General features: G+C 43.9%; 1 protein-coding gene across 2 annotated transcripts in view; it reads right to left on the bottom strand.

Moving 5' to 3' along the window:
- The window catches only part of npas1 (neuronal PAS domain protein 1), a 366,892-nt gene that overhangs the window by 16,753 nt on the left and 333,056 nt on the right, over positions 1–17,083 (bottom strand). For both annotated transcript variants that reach the window (XM_039768048.1, XM_039768049.1), the window contains 3 exons: positions 14,309–14,424; positions 10,577–10,773; positions 517–623 (listed from right to left, as the gene is read on the bottom strand). In XM_039768048.1, coding sequence (XP_039623982.1) covers positions 517–623; positions 10,577–10,773; positions 14,309–14,424 — 420 coding nt within the window. The remainder of the gene's footprint in view (positions 1–516; positions 624–10,576; positions 10,774–14,308; positions 14,425–17,083) is intronic.

The following is a 17,083-nucleotide window of genomic DNA, read 5'->3' as shown; positions in this document are numbered from 1 at the left end:
ATCAACATAAATCAAACATTGAGAAAGAAATATTCAAATCAACAACTTCTACTGTTTCATTTGATTTTATACTTAGTTAACATCAATCTGCATTCAATCTCATTTCAGTAACTTCAGACTTTTATTTCCTTTCAAATGGTTTTCAAGTTCAGACAACCACGACCTTTAGTCAGTTTCAGTTTGGGTGGCAATGGTGGTGCAGTGGTTAGGGATACCACTTGCCTGCTGCAGGTTCTTGAGTTCAAAGTCTGTGCCCTCCTGGCAGTTCTAAATTGGCTCAGTCAAAGACTTGCCTAATCGCGCCATGAGAGACACGGGCCACGACAACCCTCATATGGATTAAGTGATGCATTTATTCTATAGTCATTGATTATTTATATTTTATTGCTCAGTTTTTACCACTTAAAAACTAACATGCCATACTTGTGTATGCCGGATGCAATAACTGATATTTATTTTCATTTGAATAGCACTTGGCTGCTTTCATGTACTGAATGGGACTTGCCGGATACTTACAGTCCTCGTGGCTCTGTCGAATGGAGTCCACGTCCTCAACGTGAATGAAATGGTAGCAGCTTTGTCCAACTACTTCAGCTGGGCTGAGGTCCATGTAATCCGAGATCCTGTGTGGACACAAAGACAGAAAATTAAAGGCATAAGCCATAGGATACGAGACTTCACTAATTGGGCGTATTGCCAAAGCTGGCATCAGCAAGAGCTTAGGATCACTCCTGCTCGGCACCCAGTTATCCTGCACAATCTTCTTCGGCATGAAATCTCAAAAGATTCATTCTTCAGGGTTTCATTACGTTATAATACTGCAGGTCATAGCAACATGTGGATTAGATTTGAAAAAACATACTTTATTTACAGGTGCACATTTTATATATATATATATGTGTATATATATACGAGGTGTGGCAGAAAAGTAATGAGACTGGCAACACTGCAAGCGATCTGGCAACGCTGCACTGTTGTCCTTGATAGAGCACGTGTATCAGTACCCTCCCATAGCTCAGTGCGAGTTTCAGCTCCTTCCATTAACTACATGATTTTTATGACTGCTATTAGCGAAGTTGTGTCTTTGGTTGTGCGTCACGCAAAATGGAACAGCGGAATTTGGAGCAACGTTGTGCCATTAAACGGCAAGTGTGACGTTTGAAAAGTTAAAACAGGCCTATGGGGAACATTCTTTATCCCGAGCTCAAGTTTTTCAGGGAGGCCTTAAACTTCGAAAACCAATGAAAACATCGAACGTGTGAACACTCTTGTGAGATCAGACCGTAGTTTAACATTAAGAATGTTGAGTGAACAATTAAATGTGAACAGATTTACCGTTCATCAAATTTTGACTGAACATTTGCACATGCGAAAGGTCTGTGCCAAAATGGTGCCGAAAAAACCTCACAATTGAGCAGAAGGACAATTGAAAAAACACATTCCTGTGGTTCCCCAGCCCCCTTATTCACCTGACCTCAGTCCGTGTGACTTTTTCCTTTTTCCTAAACTGAAAAATGTCCTCAAAGGACGTCATTTCGGGACTTTAGAAAACATCCAAAAGAGTGTAACTGACATGCTGAAGACCATACCGGTTGAAGACTTCCAGCGATGCTACCAACAGTGGGAACAACGTCTCCATCGGTGTGTAGCTGCCCAAGGGAACTACTTTGAAGGGGATAACATTGATGTTTGAAAAAAATCAAAACTTTGGTAAATAAAAAATCAGTCTCATTACTTTTCTGCCACACCTCGTCTCGTGTATATATATATATATATATATATATATATATATATATATTGTGAGATGTGGCCGGCTTGTCATCCCAGCCAATACACTCAAGCCGCCAGATGGAGCCCTCCCTGCAGTATCGAGGTTCCCCTGCAGACTAGCAGGGAGTAATGGGACATGTAGTTTTTATACAAGACCCTGCTGGATACCACGGGGGCCGCAAGAGGGAGCTGCAGAGAGGACAGAAGACTTCTTTGTGCCCCTTAACCCAGAAGTTCGTCAAAGGAAGACCGACGGGCTTCCGGGGTGAAAAGAAAGGACTTGTACCTGACCCGGAAGGGATTGAGAGTCACATGGACTGTAATTGGGAACACTTCCGGGTCAGGGAATATAAAAGGACTGTGAGAGCTCCCAGATGGCGAGCTGAGCTGGGTGGAAGGGTGGCAACGCGTCTGGGAGTGGAGGATTGATTTATTGTAGTTATTATTGTGATTTATATGAGTATTGTGGAGGAGAGGGTGCTTTGTGCACTGTGGCGATTAAATAAAGTCAAATCTTGGACTTTACCAGGTGTTTGGAGTCGTGGACAAGAGAACAAGGGAGCGAGAGCACCCCCTATCTATATATGTTATTATATATATATATATATATATATATATATATATATATATATATATATATATATATATATATATATATATACAGTATAAATAAATAACACACACACACCCGGACCACACAACCCCCCTCCACTCCCCCAATGGTCTCTTCAGGTGAGGTACACAAAGCACTAAGGAAGATCAACCGCCGTAAAAAAGCAGGACCAGACAACATCCCTGGGCGGGCTCTCAGAGCAGGTGCCAACAAGCTGGCTGATGTTCTCTGCTCCATCTTCAGCTTTTCCCTCAGTCAGCGTATCGTTCTGTCCTGCTTTAAGACTATGATCATTGTCCCCCTTGCTACAAAAACCCACCTACCTTACTGAATGATTACAGGCCGGTAGCACTCACTTCAATCATCATGAAGTGTTTTGAGAGAGTGGTGCTGGTCCACATAAAGAGCAGCATACCGGACACCCTGGACCCCCTGCTGTATGCCTACCGGCCCAAAAAGGTCCACTTCAGATGTCATCGCGGCTGCACTACATTATTCCCTCTCTCACCTTTAGAACAAAGACTCCTTACATCAGGATGCTCTTTGGTGACTACAGCTTCGCCTTTAACACGGTTATCCCCCATAAACTCACCCACAAACTGTCTGTTATTGGCCTGCACCCCACCCACTGTGACTGGCTCCTAGACTTTCAGACTGGCAGGCCCCAGTCTGTCAGGATTAGTAATAGAATTTCAGCCACCATTATCAAAAACACAGGCAACCCACAGGGATGCGTCCTCAGCCCCATCCTCTTCACCCTGTTCACCCAGGACTGTGTCGCCGCTCACAAAGATAACATCATCCGAAAGTTTGCAGACGACACCGCAGTGATAGGACACATCACTGGTGGGGATGAGGAGGCCTACAGGAGGGAGGTGGACAGTCTGTTGTCATGGTGTGAAGACAACAACCTCACCCTCAACACAGAGAAGACGAAGGAGATGATAGTGGACATGAGGAAGGAGAGGAGACCTCACCGGTCACTGTTCATCCGAGGGCTTGAAGAGGAGAGGGTGAACAACATTAAATACCTGGGCATCTACATCAGTGAGGACCTCACTTGGACACTTAATACCACACAGCTGGTCAAGAGGGCTCAACAGCGGCCGTACTTTCTGAGGAGGCTGAGGATGTTTGGTATGTCGACTAAGATCCTTGGCAACCAGCTGCATCACCGTGTGGTACGGCAACACTACTGCTATGGACCACAAACACCTGCAGAGAGTGGTAAAGACTGCTGAGAAGATCACCAGGACCCCATTGTTCTCTCTGCATATCATCTACAACTGCAGAGTCCGCAGGAGAACTGCCTCGATCCTCAGGGAACAACATCAACTGTTCACACTTCTACCCTCAGGCAGGAGGTACAGACGTATGAAATGCAGGACTTCCAGGCTGAAGAACTCTTTCTTTCCCAGGTCCATTAGACTCCTAAATAACTGGCTGGAGTTTATAACCGTGGTTCACCTCATTCTATCGACCTCACACAACTGTATTGGACTTGTCCATCACAAACCTACTTGCACAATTACACTTTATATTTCTATTCTGTTTTTATACTTTATGCTTCCTCTGTTACTTATTATCTATCTGCTACTTATTATTTATGTTTATCTTTATACATTGGTTTTGTCATTTGGTGTGGACAGCAAAGAAAGAATTTCATTGTACATGGAAACGTGTCTCCTTACTGTGCACATGAAAATAAACTTTGAACTTGAGCACTGTGAGGGATGCCATTCCTTGGCCTTACCCAGACAGGATGCCCGCAGCTTCAAAGGACCAAAGGAGATAGCATGCACAGGGCATTGTGTCTCCTGGATCACTAGACAGTAGCACCCCTGGGTTGCGGCAGCACCTCGGATTCCCACAGGGCATCATGGGAACTGAGGTTCTTTGCCTCAGCCATGTTGGGTCCTGTGGCAGTGCCAGGGCATGCTGTGGGAACTGGTGAACCCCACTTTGTCACCTCTACCCAGAAGTGCTTCTGAACCACGGTTTTGGGACAATTGAAGTGCTTCCAGGTGTCACGTAACAGCAGCTGCCCACCACAACTCAGAAAGCCAGAGTCAAGGGGAAGAGGACAACACTTGCTTGAAGGAGTGAAGGCAGAGGAACAGAGAGGATGACAGAGGACAACAGAAAAACAGTCAACATATTGCTGTATGTTGATTTGAACTCAAGTGGCCACAGGTGGCATAATTAGGCCACAGCAATGTTATAAAACAGGTCCCCGCCAGCAGACGGTCAGGAAAATCCTACCGACTACGCCACTTGTGGTCCCCGAGAGGGTGCTTCAGCTCCCCAAACAGCCGACAAACATGCTTGAACACAAGTCAAAGTAAACAAGAAGATTTTATTTTGTGTGAAACCTTTCCTTGTAAGAGTTTTCCACCTCACAATCAGAGCCACAGTTTGTAAACGTGGTACTTTTACGTATTGAGCAGGCTAATCAATCTCATACATATGCAAACTGGTAGAGAAGCCACCCACCTACTGCATTAAGACCCCACCACCTGCATTCAAGAGTATCTGACTGTACTCCGCAACTGAGCACACAAGACCATGTGCAGCACTATAGTGCCTCAACTCTTTGTATGGGGGTCAGGGGAAAGCAAGTGGGTAGCCGCTGTTGCCTGGCACATGTAACGACAATGAATAGTACAGGCCATGTGAAACACTGAGGGTCCATCTAGTTACCTTAACAACAAGCCAACCACCACATAGTGCACCATCATGTCTGCCAAGCTACTTTGCTTCATAATAAATGAATTACATTTGACTGAGGGCAGCGTGGTGGCGCAGTGGTGCAGTGGTGGCGCTGCTGCCTCGCAGTAAGGAGACCTGCGTTCGCTTCCCGGGTCCTCCCTGCATGGAGTTTGCATATTCTTCCCGTGTCTGCGTGGGTTTCCTCCGGGTGCTCCGGTTTCCTCCCACAGTCCAAAGACATGCAGGTTAGGTGTATTGGCAATCCTAAATTGTCCCTTGTGTGTGCTTGGTGTGTGTGCCCTGTGGTGGGCTGGCACCCTGTCCAGGGTTTGTTCCTGCCTTGCGTCCTATGCTGGCTGGGATTGGCTCCAGCAGACCCCCTTAACCCTGTAGGTTGGAAAATGACTGACATTTAACCGAGGCCACTGAGACATAATGATTATCTTTCTCTTTTTGGCCTCACAGATGACTTGTGCATTAACGGATTGTAACTGCTCACATTTACCAAGAGGAGCTTCATTCTCGCTAGATGTCCTTATAATTCTTTGCATTTATACAGCACTTTTCTCACTACTTATAGTAAGTGGGGGGCCACTTCAAACACCACTAATGTGTAGCATCCACCAGGGTGATGTGATGGCAGCCATTTTTTTGTGTCAGTACTCTCACCACACATTAGCTGTTAGGTGGTGAAGGGGTGAGAGACAGTTAGCTAATTAGAGACAGGAGATGATTAGGGGGCCAGAATGACTAGGCCATGGGGGGGTGGGGGGCAGTTTAGACTGGGCATCGGGATACACCCTACTCTTTATGAAGAACGCCCAGGGGTCTTTAATAACCACAGTCAGGACCCCAGTTTTTACATCACATCCGAAGGGCAGCACCATTTTTACAGCCCAGTGTCCCCAATCACTGCCTTGGGGTATTGGGATTCACCTTCAAACCACAGGGTAGGCACCCCCTGCTGACACCTCTTTTCCCAGATTGTCAGGATAAGTAATTTTCAAACATTCCCTTAGATAGATAGATAGATAGATAGATAGATAGATAGATAGATAGATAGATAGATAGATAGATAGATAGATAGATAGATAGATAGATAGATAGATAGATAGATAGATAGATAGATAGATAGATGCTTTATTAATCCCAAGGGGAAATTTAAATACTCCAGCAGCAGCATACTGATAAAGAACAATATTAAATTAAAGAGTGATAACAATGCAGGTATAACAGACAATAACTTTGTATAATGTTAACGTTTATCCTCCTGGGTGGAATTGAAGATTCACATAGTGTGGGGTCTCCTCAGTCTGTCAGTGGAGCAGGATGGTGACAGCAGTCTGTTGCTGAAGCTGTTCCTCTGTCTGGAGATGATCCTGTTCAGTGGATTCTCCATGATTGACAGGAGTCTGCTCAGCACCCGTCGCTCTGCCATGGATTTCAAACTATCAAGCTCCATGCCTACAATAGAGCCTGCCTTCCTCACCAGTTTGTCCAGGAGTGAGGTGTCCCTCTTCTTTATGCTGCCTCCCCAGCACACCACCGCATAAAAGGGGGCGCTCGCCACAACCGTCTGATAGAACATCTGCAGCATCTTATTGCAGATGTTGAAGGACGTCAGCCTTCTAATGAAGTATAGTCGGCTCTGTCCTCTCTTACACAGAGCATCAGTATTGGCAGTCCAGTTTATCATCCAGCTGCACTCCCAGGTATTTATAGGTCTGCATCCTCTTTACACAGTCACCTCTGATGATCACAGGGTCCATGATGGGGCCTGGTCCACCTAAAATTGCTTTGCTGGTGTTCAGTTGTAGGTGGTTTGAGTCGCACCATTTAACAAAGTCCTTGATTAGGTTCCTATACTCCTCCTCCTGCCCACTCCTGATGCTGCCCACGATAGCAGTGTCGTCAGTGAACTTTTGCACGTGGCAGGACTCCGAGTCGTATTGGAAGTCCGATGTACGTTTGCTGAACTGGACTGGAGAAAGTCCAGGCCCCTGTGGCGCTCCTGTGCTGCTGACCACAATGTCAAACATGCAGTTCCCGAGACGCACATACTGAGGTCTGTCTGTAAGATAGACAATGATCCATGCCACCAGGTGTGAGTCTACTCCCATCTGTGTCAGCTTGTCCTTAAGGAGCAGAGGTTGGATGGTATTGAAGGCACTAGAAAAGTCCAGAAACATAATTCTTACAGCACCACTGCCTCTGTCCAAGTGGGAGAGGGATCGGTGTAGCATGTAGATGATGGCATCCTCCGCTCCTACCTTCTCCTGGTATGCGAACTGCAGAGTGTCGAGGGTGTGGCGGACCTGTGGCCTCAGGTGGTGAAGCAGCAGCCACTCCATGGTCTTCGTCACATGTGACATCAAGGCGACAGTCCGGAAGTTGTTCAGCTCATTAGGACATGGTGTCTTTGAGACTGTTTACGTTTACTTATTGTAAATTCTGAGATGCTCCATAGAGAATTAAGGAACTGGAGTGAATCAATGGCTGAAACACTTTATAATTGAATCAGTAAAGCTTTCTTAAAATAACTCTTTTTGTGTTATGTTCAACTGTGTTGGAATTACATGTATCAGAACCCAAAGAATATGACATAGAGTTGTCGTCCATCCAAGTACTGGCCGGGCCCAAACTTGCTTAGCTTCAGGCCGATGACCTCTTCTGAGGTGCAGTTGGCATGGCTTTTGGCATGCTATTGTAATCTGAATGCTGTAAATGGCTCCAATTACGTTAAAGGAACCGGACATTGCAGCAAATTGCCATTACGGGGTGGTATGATTCATAAAAGAAGTTTGAGACGCCATGTAGTGAAAGATCTCTTGCTGGACTCCCTCACTCGTCTTTTTCAGTTTTTGCGGCTGGCCTGCCCTAGCAGATTTCCAGCTGTGCCACACTCTTTCCCTTACTTCATGATTGATTGAAGTGGATATTCAATGACGTGGGTGTTCTCTCGTCTCCATCCCCTGACTTGTGCTTTTTATGGAGCCGCTTGAAGTGTTCGTCTGTCTTCATTGTGAAGGTTAGTCCACCATACTGACTCCCTCCGAGTTGGTCTTCCCACACTCAGGTGCAAACTCCAGACAGGTGACCTCCATTGAAGAGATGATGGAACTTCTAAAACCAATGAGCTGTAGCGGTGATGCTTTAGGGGTGTCGTATTAAATAATTAATGAGATCAGTTATTTTCTGTTTTATATTTGTAATTAATTTAGTCCATCTTGCAGAGATCTGTTTTCACTTTGACTTTCTCTGTTGGTCAGTGTCACTTATTTGTCAGTGTCACCAGTCAGTCATTTATTTTCTAACCCATCTTGTCCTGAACTGGATCGCAGAGAGTGCTGGAGCTTATGCCAGCTAGCATAGGGCACAAGGCAAGAACAAACCCTGGACAAGATGCCACTCCATCACAGGGCGAACACACACACGCACACACGCACTCGGGACAATTTAGTGTCACCAATTCACCTAAACTGCATGTATTTGGACTGTGGGAGGAAACCCACACTGACATAGGGAGAACATGCAAACCCCATACAGACAGGACCCGGGGCACAAACATTTACCTCCTTACAGCACTACCACTGCACCACCATGCTGCCCGACTCAATGTTGTATAACAATAAAATGAGAAAACGTCTGAGAGTGTAATACGGTCAAACCCCTCCTGTGACTGTTGTTTTGTGAGCTGCAAGTGCGGTAAACTGAAGTTAGTGTCGGAATAAAATTATTTTTAAAAATGAAAATGAAATGTAAAAATATGTTTTGTCAATAAGTTTAGCGTGGGCAGTATGGTGGCACAGTGGGTAGAGCTGCTGCCTTGCAGTTAGGAGTCCCTGCATGGAGTTTGCATGTTCTCCCTGTGTCTGCGTGGGTTTCATCCGGGTGCTCCAGTTTCCTCCCACGATCCAAAGACATGCAGGTTAGGTGCATTGGCAATTCTAAATTGTGCTTGGTGTGTGGGCCGATGCCCTGCCCAGGGTTTGTTTCCTGCCTTGCACCCTGTGTTGGCTGGGATTGGCTTCAGCAGACCCCTGTGACCCTGTTGTTAGGATACAGTGGGTTGGATAATGGATGAAATAAGTTTAGCATACTAAAAAACACAATAGTGAGAAAGCTAACAATGCCTTGTTAACCAGTCTTTAACTTATGTAGCACCTTTCACAGCACCCATCCTCATTTGATGCATTTTAAATCACACATCATGAACCCTCTACCCGAATTATTCAAATACACCAATATAGTATATAGCATTTTCTGTGAAAGGCACTATATAAAATAAAGATTGACATTTCAGTTTGTTTCTCCCATTATATGTATTGTCAATATGTTTAGCATACTAAAAAACACAATAGTGAGGAAGCTAACAACACTTTGTTAACCAGTCTTTAACTTATATAGCGCCTTTCATGAAACCTAGCCTCATTTGACGCGTTTTAAATCACACATCATGAACTTGCTACCTGAACTATTCAAATACACCACGTGGACGCTAGGGGTCGCTGTTGCCCCTTTAAACCCAACAGACAGACACTCAGGACACAGAGTAAAAGCACCAAGAAGTATTTTAATTCTGTTTTCTTCTTCCACAGTGCTTCTAAGCACCACAGCCACCATAAACACAATTTGAAAAGCACACTATTAATCACTAATCTCTCCTCCACACCTCCCAGCAAGCTCTGTCACACTCCTCCCGGCTCCGACACACTTGCTGGGTCTCCAGCAGTCCTTTATATAGTCCTTGACCCAGAAGTGCTTCTATTCTTCTTCCCACGTGACTTGCCAGCACTTCCGGGTCAGATGGAGAACTTGCTTTATCTTCAGCCCGGAAGTACTTCGGGGGCTTCCATCCCCGTGACTTGGGAGTACTTTGAGGATATACGGAAAGTACAGACTCCCAGGTCTCCTTGCAGCATCTCCTGCCAGCACCCAGGGTACTTAGTAGGGCTGTGAAGCCAAACTCCAAATCCCATGGTGCCCTGCAGGAATCTGGGGTACTGCTATGCTGTAGGGACATCGCCATCTGGTGTCCTGGGGGAGGCAGTGTCCCTCAGTAGCTGTTTTTCCCCATCTTTCTCCTCTTTGGGCGTCCCGGCTGTTCACCTCAACCAATATAGTATATAGCATTTTTTGTGAAAGGCACTATATAAAATTAAGATTTGAATTTTAAGTTTCTCCCATTATCTGTATTGTTGCTAAGTTTAGCATACGAAAGAACATAATAGTCAGAAAGCTAACAACACTTTGATAACCAGTCTTTAATTTATACAGCGCCTTTCATAGCACCTAGCCTTATCTAATGCCTTTTAAATCACACATCACGAACCCTCAACCTGAACTATTCAAATATACCAGTACAGTATATAGCAATTTCTGTGAAAGGCACTATAAATAATAAAGATTGACTGACATTTCAGTTTGTTTCTCCCATTATAACCCGTTACCTGAGGAAACCGAGTGGCGTTGTCATACTCTTACCTGTTCTCACAGTAGACCACCTGCAGGTCCATGTTGACACGGAAGACAAACATTTGGCTGTCGATCCGCACCTCACTCAGCGTGGAAGGAGGAAGGGTGTGAGCCAAGGCCACCAGTCCCAGCACTCGTTGCACTAAAGGAGTCGAGTTTTGGGCCACAGCGGCCCGGCTGCGCATGCAGCCAGTCACGTGGATCACCTGTAGGATGGAGAAATAGACCCGGTGAGACGAGACGAGTCAAAGTAAGTGTGGGACGGGACTCACCGCATTTAGCTATTCCCAGATGTGAGCTCCTGGGAATTCTTATGGTGACAATTGTTTGGAGGATAAGTCAGGAGGGTGGTCACTAGATAAGAGCAGATGGCCAGAGATATAAAAAAAAGCCACTGAAGGACACCCTCAAATAGCTGCTAAGTAAAAACTGACAAAAGGAAGAATAGGTATTTTTACTGAGAGATGACTGGAAGTATCCAGTTTAGGGTTCAAAGTAGGAAAAAAACCCAGGACACAACAGAGCACACAGGGATGATAGAGCCATAGCCCACTGAAAACATGATGGTCAGCTTCAGTCACTTTGGCTTCTACTCTTGGTGTTAGTCTGGATATCCAGTGACATGGACATTTTCTTGTCTCCATCTCCTGACTTGTGTTTTTCATGGATTGGCTTGGCATTTTCTTTGTCCACCATACTGACTCACCGTAACTCGGTCCTTCCACACTCAGGTGAATTTAGGTGACTTCTAAAACCAATGAGCATCTCATTAAAGAGGGTGAATACTTAAGAGATTGTCATGATTAGTTCATGCCACTTTCCAGAGATCTGTTTTCATTTTGACATTTTTTGCTGCTTTCTGTCAAAAAAGCCAAATTAAATCCACTGTGATTCAATGTTGTATAATTATAAAATGTGAAAACTTCCAAAGGGAAAATACTTTCCATAGACACCATATTACTGGGCTTGGCAATTACCTTTTACCATCATATAATCTCCATTGCTGAAACTGATCTTTTCCATCTCTGCAACACAGCTCGCCATTTCCCTTTACTAAACAAGAAAGGTGCTAAAACACCGGCCAGGCTTTCAGTGCTTCCAGACCTGGTTATTATAATTCCATGTTCACTAGTCCCGCTGCTAAAACACTCAATAGTGTGCAGTTTACTCAGAATTCAGCTGCCATGGTCCTTACATAGACTGAGCACATCACTTCTGTTCTTTATTGGTTATATTAGTTATCTCAAACAGATAGATAGATAGATAGATAGATAGATAGATAGATAGATAGATAGATAGATAGATAGATAGATAGATAGATAAGAAAGGCACTATATGATAGATAGATAGATAGATAGATAGATAGATAGATAGATAGATAGATAGATAGATAGATAGATAGATAGATAGATAGATTTGACAAGCACTTTAAGATAGATAGATAGATAGATAGATAGATAGATAGATAGATAGATAGATAGATAGATAGATAGATAGATAGAGTGAAAGGCACTATATAATAGATAGATAATGCAATGGATAGACGCCGTTTCAGTCTGGCCGGGACGTTCCTCTACTAAGAAAAACAGCCTTTGCAGGGCACTAGATCCCCCAGAATGCTAGATGGCAGCTCCCTTGGATGGAAATGGTTCTTCGGATTCCCGCAGGGCAGTATGGGACACGGAGTCCATATCCTCAGCACTGTTGGGAGGCGTGGGTGCTGCCAGGGGGAGCTCACCAAGAACCAGGGGGATATTATGAGGATGTCAACCCGGAAGTACTTTGGGGTCACGAGGACAGAAGCCTGCAGTACTTCTGGGACAATTGATAAAGGAAGATGTGGTGTTGACCCGGAGAAGAAGTACTTCCGGGTCATAGACTTTAAAAGGACTGTGGGAAACCCCAGCAGATGGAGCCGGAGTTGGGCGGTAGAAAACAGAGCTGCTGGGAGTTGGAGGATTGTGTTTATTGTTTATTATTGGAAGAATTGTGGAGTGTGCGGTGCTTTGTACACTTATTGAAGAATATTATTAAAGAAATTATTCTTGGTGTTTTAAACGTGTGTCCTTGATCGTCTGTCTGGTGGGTTCACCGGGCAACAGCACCCCACATGTCCACAATAGATAGATAGATAGATAGATAGATAGATAGATAGATAGATAGATAGATAGATAGATAGATAGATAGATAGATAGATAGATAGTGAGGCACTATATAATAAATATATATAATAAATAGATAGATACTCGTAGAACTCACCATATTCCATTCAAACTTCTACCTAATACCTCTAAAGGTTTTCATCGTCTTGCCCCTACTTACCTAATTAAACTCCTTTACCCTTACAACCCTCCACTCTTGCTCATGTTCTCTGGCACTGGATTGAAGAGGGTCCCTTTGACCAAACTGGAGGGTCTTGTCATTCAGTGCCATGGACCCTAAACCTTAGAATGTTTCACCACAATGTGACTGCTCTTTATGGTCTTCTCTTAAAATTCAACTCCAGGTCGTTTCCTTCTGTTAGGATTCTTTTTGTCATAACTCAGTTTCTGTAGGTGTTGTTTTTCCTTCTCTCTCTTGTGTAACATGTACCTTCGTGACTTTCCTCTGTATTCACGTGTTTATGTGAAGTCTCATCATTGGCATCTGCGTCTCATGAACATGCTCCCATAATTACTGCTTCTCAGGCTCTGTAGTTATTTTTGTGGTGCCTTTCTCACCTCCTGTCCAGTTTTACACTTGGACGTCTTTTGGAAGCGACTCTCTCAGTGTGCACCTTTACTCCTCCTTGTGCGTCTCACACTCTGACTTCCCCTTCCATCGCATGGTCATAGCCAAACTGACCAAGCACACCAAAGCCAAACTGGCCAGCTGGATTGGACTGGACACACAGACCTTACTGTTTTTTTATATAATATATATTTCTGTGTTTTTTGTCCTCATTAATGTTATGTGTTGTGAAACTTTGGGTTTCACAAAGATGCTATATAAATAAAAAATGTAATCATTACTCCATTTAACCTAATTGCTGGAACAGCCCCCAGCATACCACAACATCAAATCAGAGAATTTGGTAGGAAAATTCACCCCAGACACTTTTTAAAACAATTTTCTATCATCTAACGAAGGAGCTTCAGTATCAGGGCAGACCAGGGGTACTCAGACTCGGTGCTGGGGACCCCCCGTGGCTGCAGGTTTTTACTCCAACCAGCTTCTGTTTTTAATTGGACTCCTGGGCTAATTAAGTGATGTGTTATTTCCCAAGTTCTGTGTTTAGGGAGCGATATAAAAATGAGAAAACTAAGTTTGGTAAAAAAAAGAAAGAATTATTAAAATGTACTAAGCAGTAATATGAAAATAATGTATATTTTTTAACAATATTTTCATTTTGATTGACATTCTACTTTTCCAAGTGTCGTAATTGTTTAATTAATCCATTATTAACTACTTTATGGGTGTGACGCTAAAGTAGCTGAATTACATAGCAAAAACAGAAATATTTCTAAGTTTCTTATAAATGTAAAAATCATGCTGCTGTGTTGTTCTGAATGTAGAATAAAAGAACAGGAAAAATAAACAGCTAATGAGATCGACATTATCAGTTGTTGTCACTGATTATGAATCTGGCTGGAACAAAAACCTGAAGTCGCAGTGGGCCCTCAGGACGGACTTTGAGAAACCCTGGGGGTAGACCACTACACTTGAGTCACTTTGACGTGCCTGACCCAATAGTTCACATACCTTATATCCAGAAGACTTCACATGTAGTCCTCGTTTGGTGAGCGTGGACTTCATGCGGATAAAGAAGCTGCGATTAGGACACTCTTCTTCTAGAGATATGGGACTGGAGGCGTCCGCTGCAACATAAACACATAAAATGAGATCTCAGGATTCAATGGCAGGCCACAAAAGAAAGCAGTTTGACTTTCAGTTAGGGAACCTCGGTGGGCCAAAACGCGTCCCCCTGTTTGTTTAATTCCTGAGAAGATGCTGGGTGCAACGGTCCTATTCCCCCTACAATGTCTGCAACCTTCAGGTTTATGATATCTCATTCAGTTTTTGAACCCGTCCATCAAGGGGGCACATCATTCTGTGGATGGAGGAAGATGAAGTACCTGGGCAAAGGCTACACATGCAAAGGGTCAACGAGCAAACAGTTCTATTGTGAACTCATGTCTACAGAGATGACTCCGAAATAATTGCATTGTTGTTTTAGATTTTTCTGAAAACAGTTATAAGGGGTGGCCATGCTGGCACGCCAACTCTTTATTGCTGTCCTCAGCGGTCGATTCACAGCGGCAGCATTATGGCCAACCCAAAGACGAAATCCCATCCACCGCACCAATGATCTCGCTCAATTCAGAGAGACAGCATCTCAGGTGTATTGTGACTGATCCTGGATGACCTCCTCACTTCCTGCTCTGAAGATTGTGCTCGATTATGAAACATTGGTATGTGAAAAAATGGGTCATGTCACCACAAAGATTGGGAAATGTCACTGAAGAAACTGTTGTGTGTGAAAATTATTTGCTGAGTGAATTATTCTAGAGGGACCTGGGGTAAAAACTAGGACTTGGTACCCTTGACAAGAGTTGTCCATTACCCAGGGTAATTAGACAATTATCTGTGGGTAACACCAGAAGGTCCAGGACCTCATGTGACTATCTGACATAAAGAACAGCTCTTCTGAGGATCAGGGATAGGGGCTCGAAACACCTGGACATCAAAGCCCACCATCTGAATCTGAAAATCATCCATCATATGAACACTAATAATAATAATTCAGTTTGGTCACATTCAGCAGTTTGGCCCATTGACAACACTTAAGTGCTTGAGTCCAGAGACTGGTGTTTGTTATCAAAGGATTCAGCAGCTGAGGAAGACAGTAATGGCTGTATTTAAACGAACCATTAAAAACTGGCCTTTGATATGCAACGGAGTGGAGATTTTTCAATGCTTGTAGGCCATTTTTTCTTTCCTCCAATTTATAGGCAATAGGTGGAGTTTGCAGCTCCCTTCAAGTTTCAGTTCACGTTTATTGACAGGCAGTCAGGACAATGGGATGCTTTCTTGCATGTCACCTTAGAACACCTGACAATACCAACATAGACATTGCATTCAAAGGATAAATTGTATATGTTTAAATAACACACACACATAGTTTTTTTATAAAATGCATTCTTATGACTGCGTGTTCAGTAACCTTACAGCTTATGGACTGAGACTTTCTCTAAATTTACAACTAACAAGTGCCAATGGGGAGGAGTGAGAAAAAGTACAGTATGGCTGTGCTCTTTAATAATCCTGTTCTGTGTGTCCTGAACAGAAAGCAGCTGGGTGCTGGTCATTTGCTGTGCCAGCTTCACCACCTTCTGTTGGCGCTTTACTCTCTTGACCGAGTAAGTGTTGTCATGTTTCAGCCAGCATTTCTCCCCTAGCTCGGGTTCAGAGTTGTGTGTTTTTTGTCCAATCTTGTGCCATCTATCTATAGAAATGTCCATCCATCCATTACCCAACCAGCTACAGTTAGGTCCATAAATATTTGGACAGAGACCACTTTTTTCTCATTTTGGTTCTGTACGTTACCACAATGAATTTTAAATGAAACAACTCAGATGCAATTGAAGTGCAGACTTTCAGCTTTAATTCAGTGGGTTGAACAAAATGATTGTATAAAAATGTGAGGCAACTAAAGTTTTAAACACAATCACTTCATTTCAGGGGCTCAAAAGTAATTGGACAATTGACTCAAAGGCTATTTCATGGGCAGGTGTGTTCAAGTCCGTCGTTATGTCTTATCAATTAAGCAGATAAAAGGCCTGGAGTTGATTTGAGGTGTGGTGCTTGCATGTGGAAGATTTTGCTGTGAACAGACAACATGCGGTCAAAGGAGCTCTCCATGCAGGTGAAAGAAGCCATCCTTAAGCTAAGAAAACAGAAAAAAAAATCCGAGAAATTGCTACAATATTACGAGTGGCAAAATCTACAGTTTGGTACATCCTGAGAAAGAAAGCAAGCAACGCAGAAAGACCTGGACGTCCACGGAAGACAACAGTGGTGGATGATTGCAGAATCATTCGCATGGTGAAGAGAAACCCCTACACAACAGCCTACCAAGTGAACAACACTCTCCAGGGGGTCAGCATATCGATATCCAAGTCTACCATAAAGAGAAGACTGCATGAAAGTAAATACAGAGGGTGCACTGCAAGGTGCAAGACACTCATAAGCCTCAAGAATAGAAAGGCTAGATTGGACTTTGCTAAAGAACATCTAAAAAAGCCAGCACAGTTCTGGAAAAACATTCTTTGGACAGATGAAACCAAGATCAACCTCTACCAGAATGATGGCAAGAAAAAAGGATGGAGAAGGCGTGGAACAGCTCATTATCCAAAGCATAGCACATCATCTGTAAAACACGGTGGAGTCAGGCAGTGTGATGGCTTGGCGTATGGCTGCCAGTGGCACTGGGACACTAGTGTTTATTGATGATGTGACACAGGACAGAAGCAGCCG

Source organism: Polypterus senegalus, chromosome 11 (assembly GCF_016835505.1).
Source record: "Polypterus senegalus isolate Bchr_013 chromosome 11, ASM1683550v1, whole genome shotgun sequence".
NCBI classification, from domain to species: domain Eukaryota; kingdom Metazoa; phylum Chordata; class Cladistia; order Polypteriformes; family Polypteridae; genus Polypterus; species Polypterus senegalus.
This window is presented reverse-complemented; position numbering and strand designations above follow the sequence as displayed.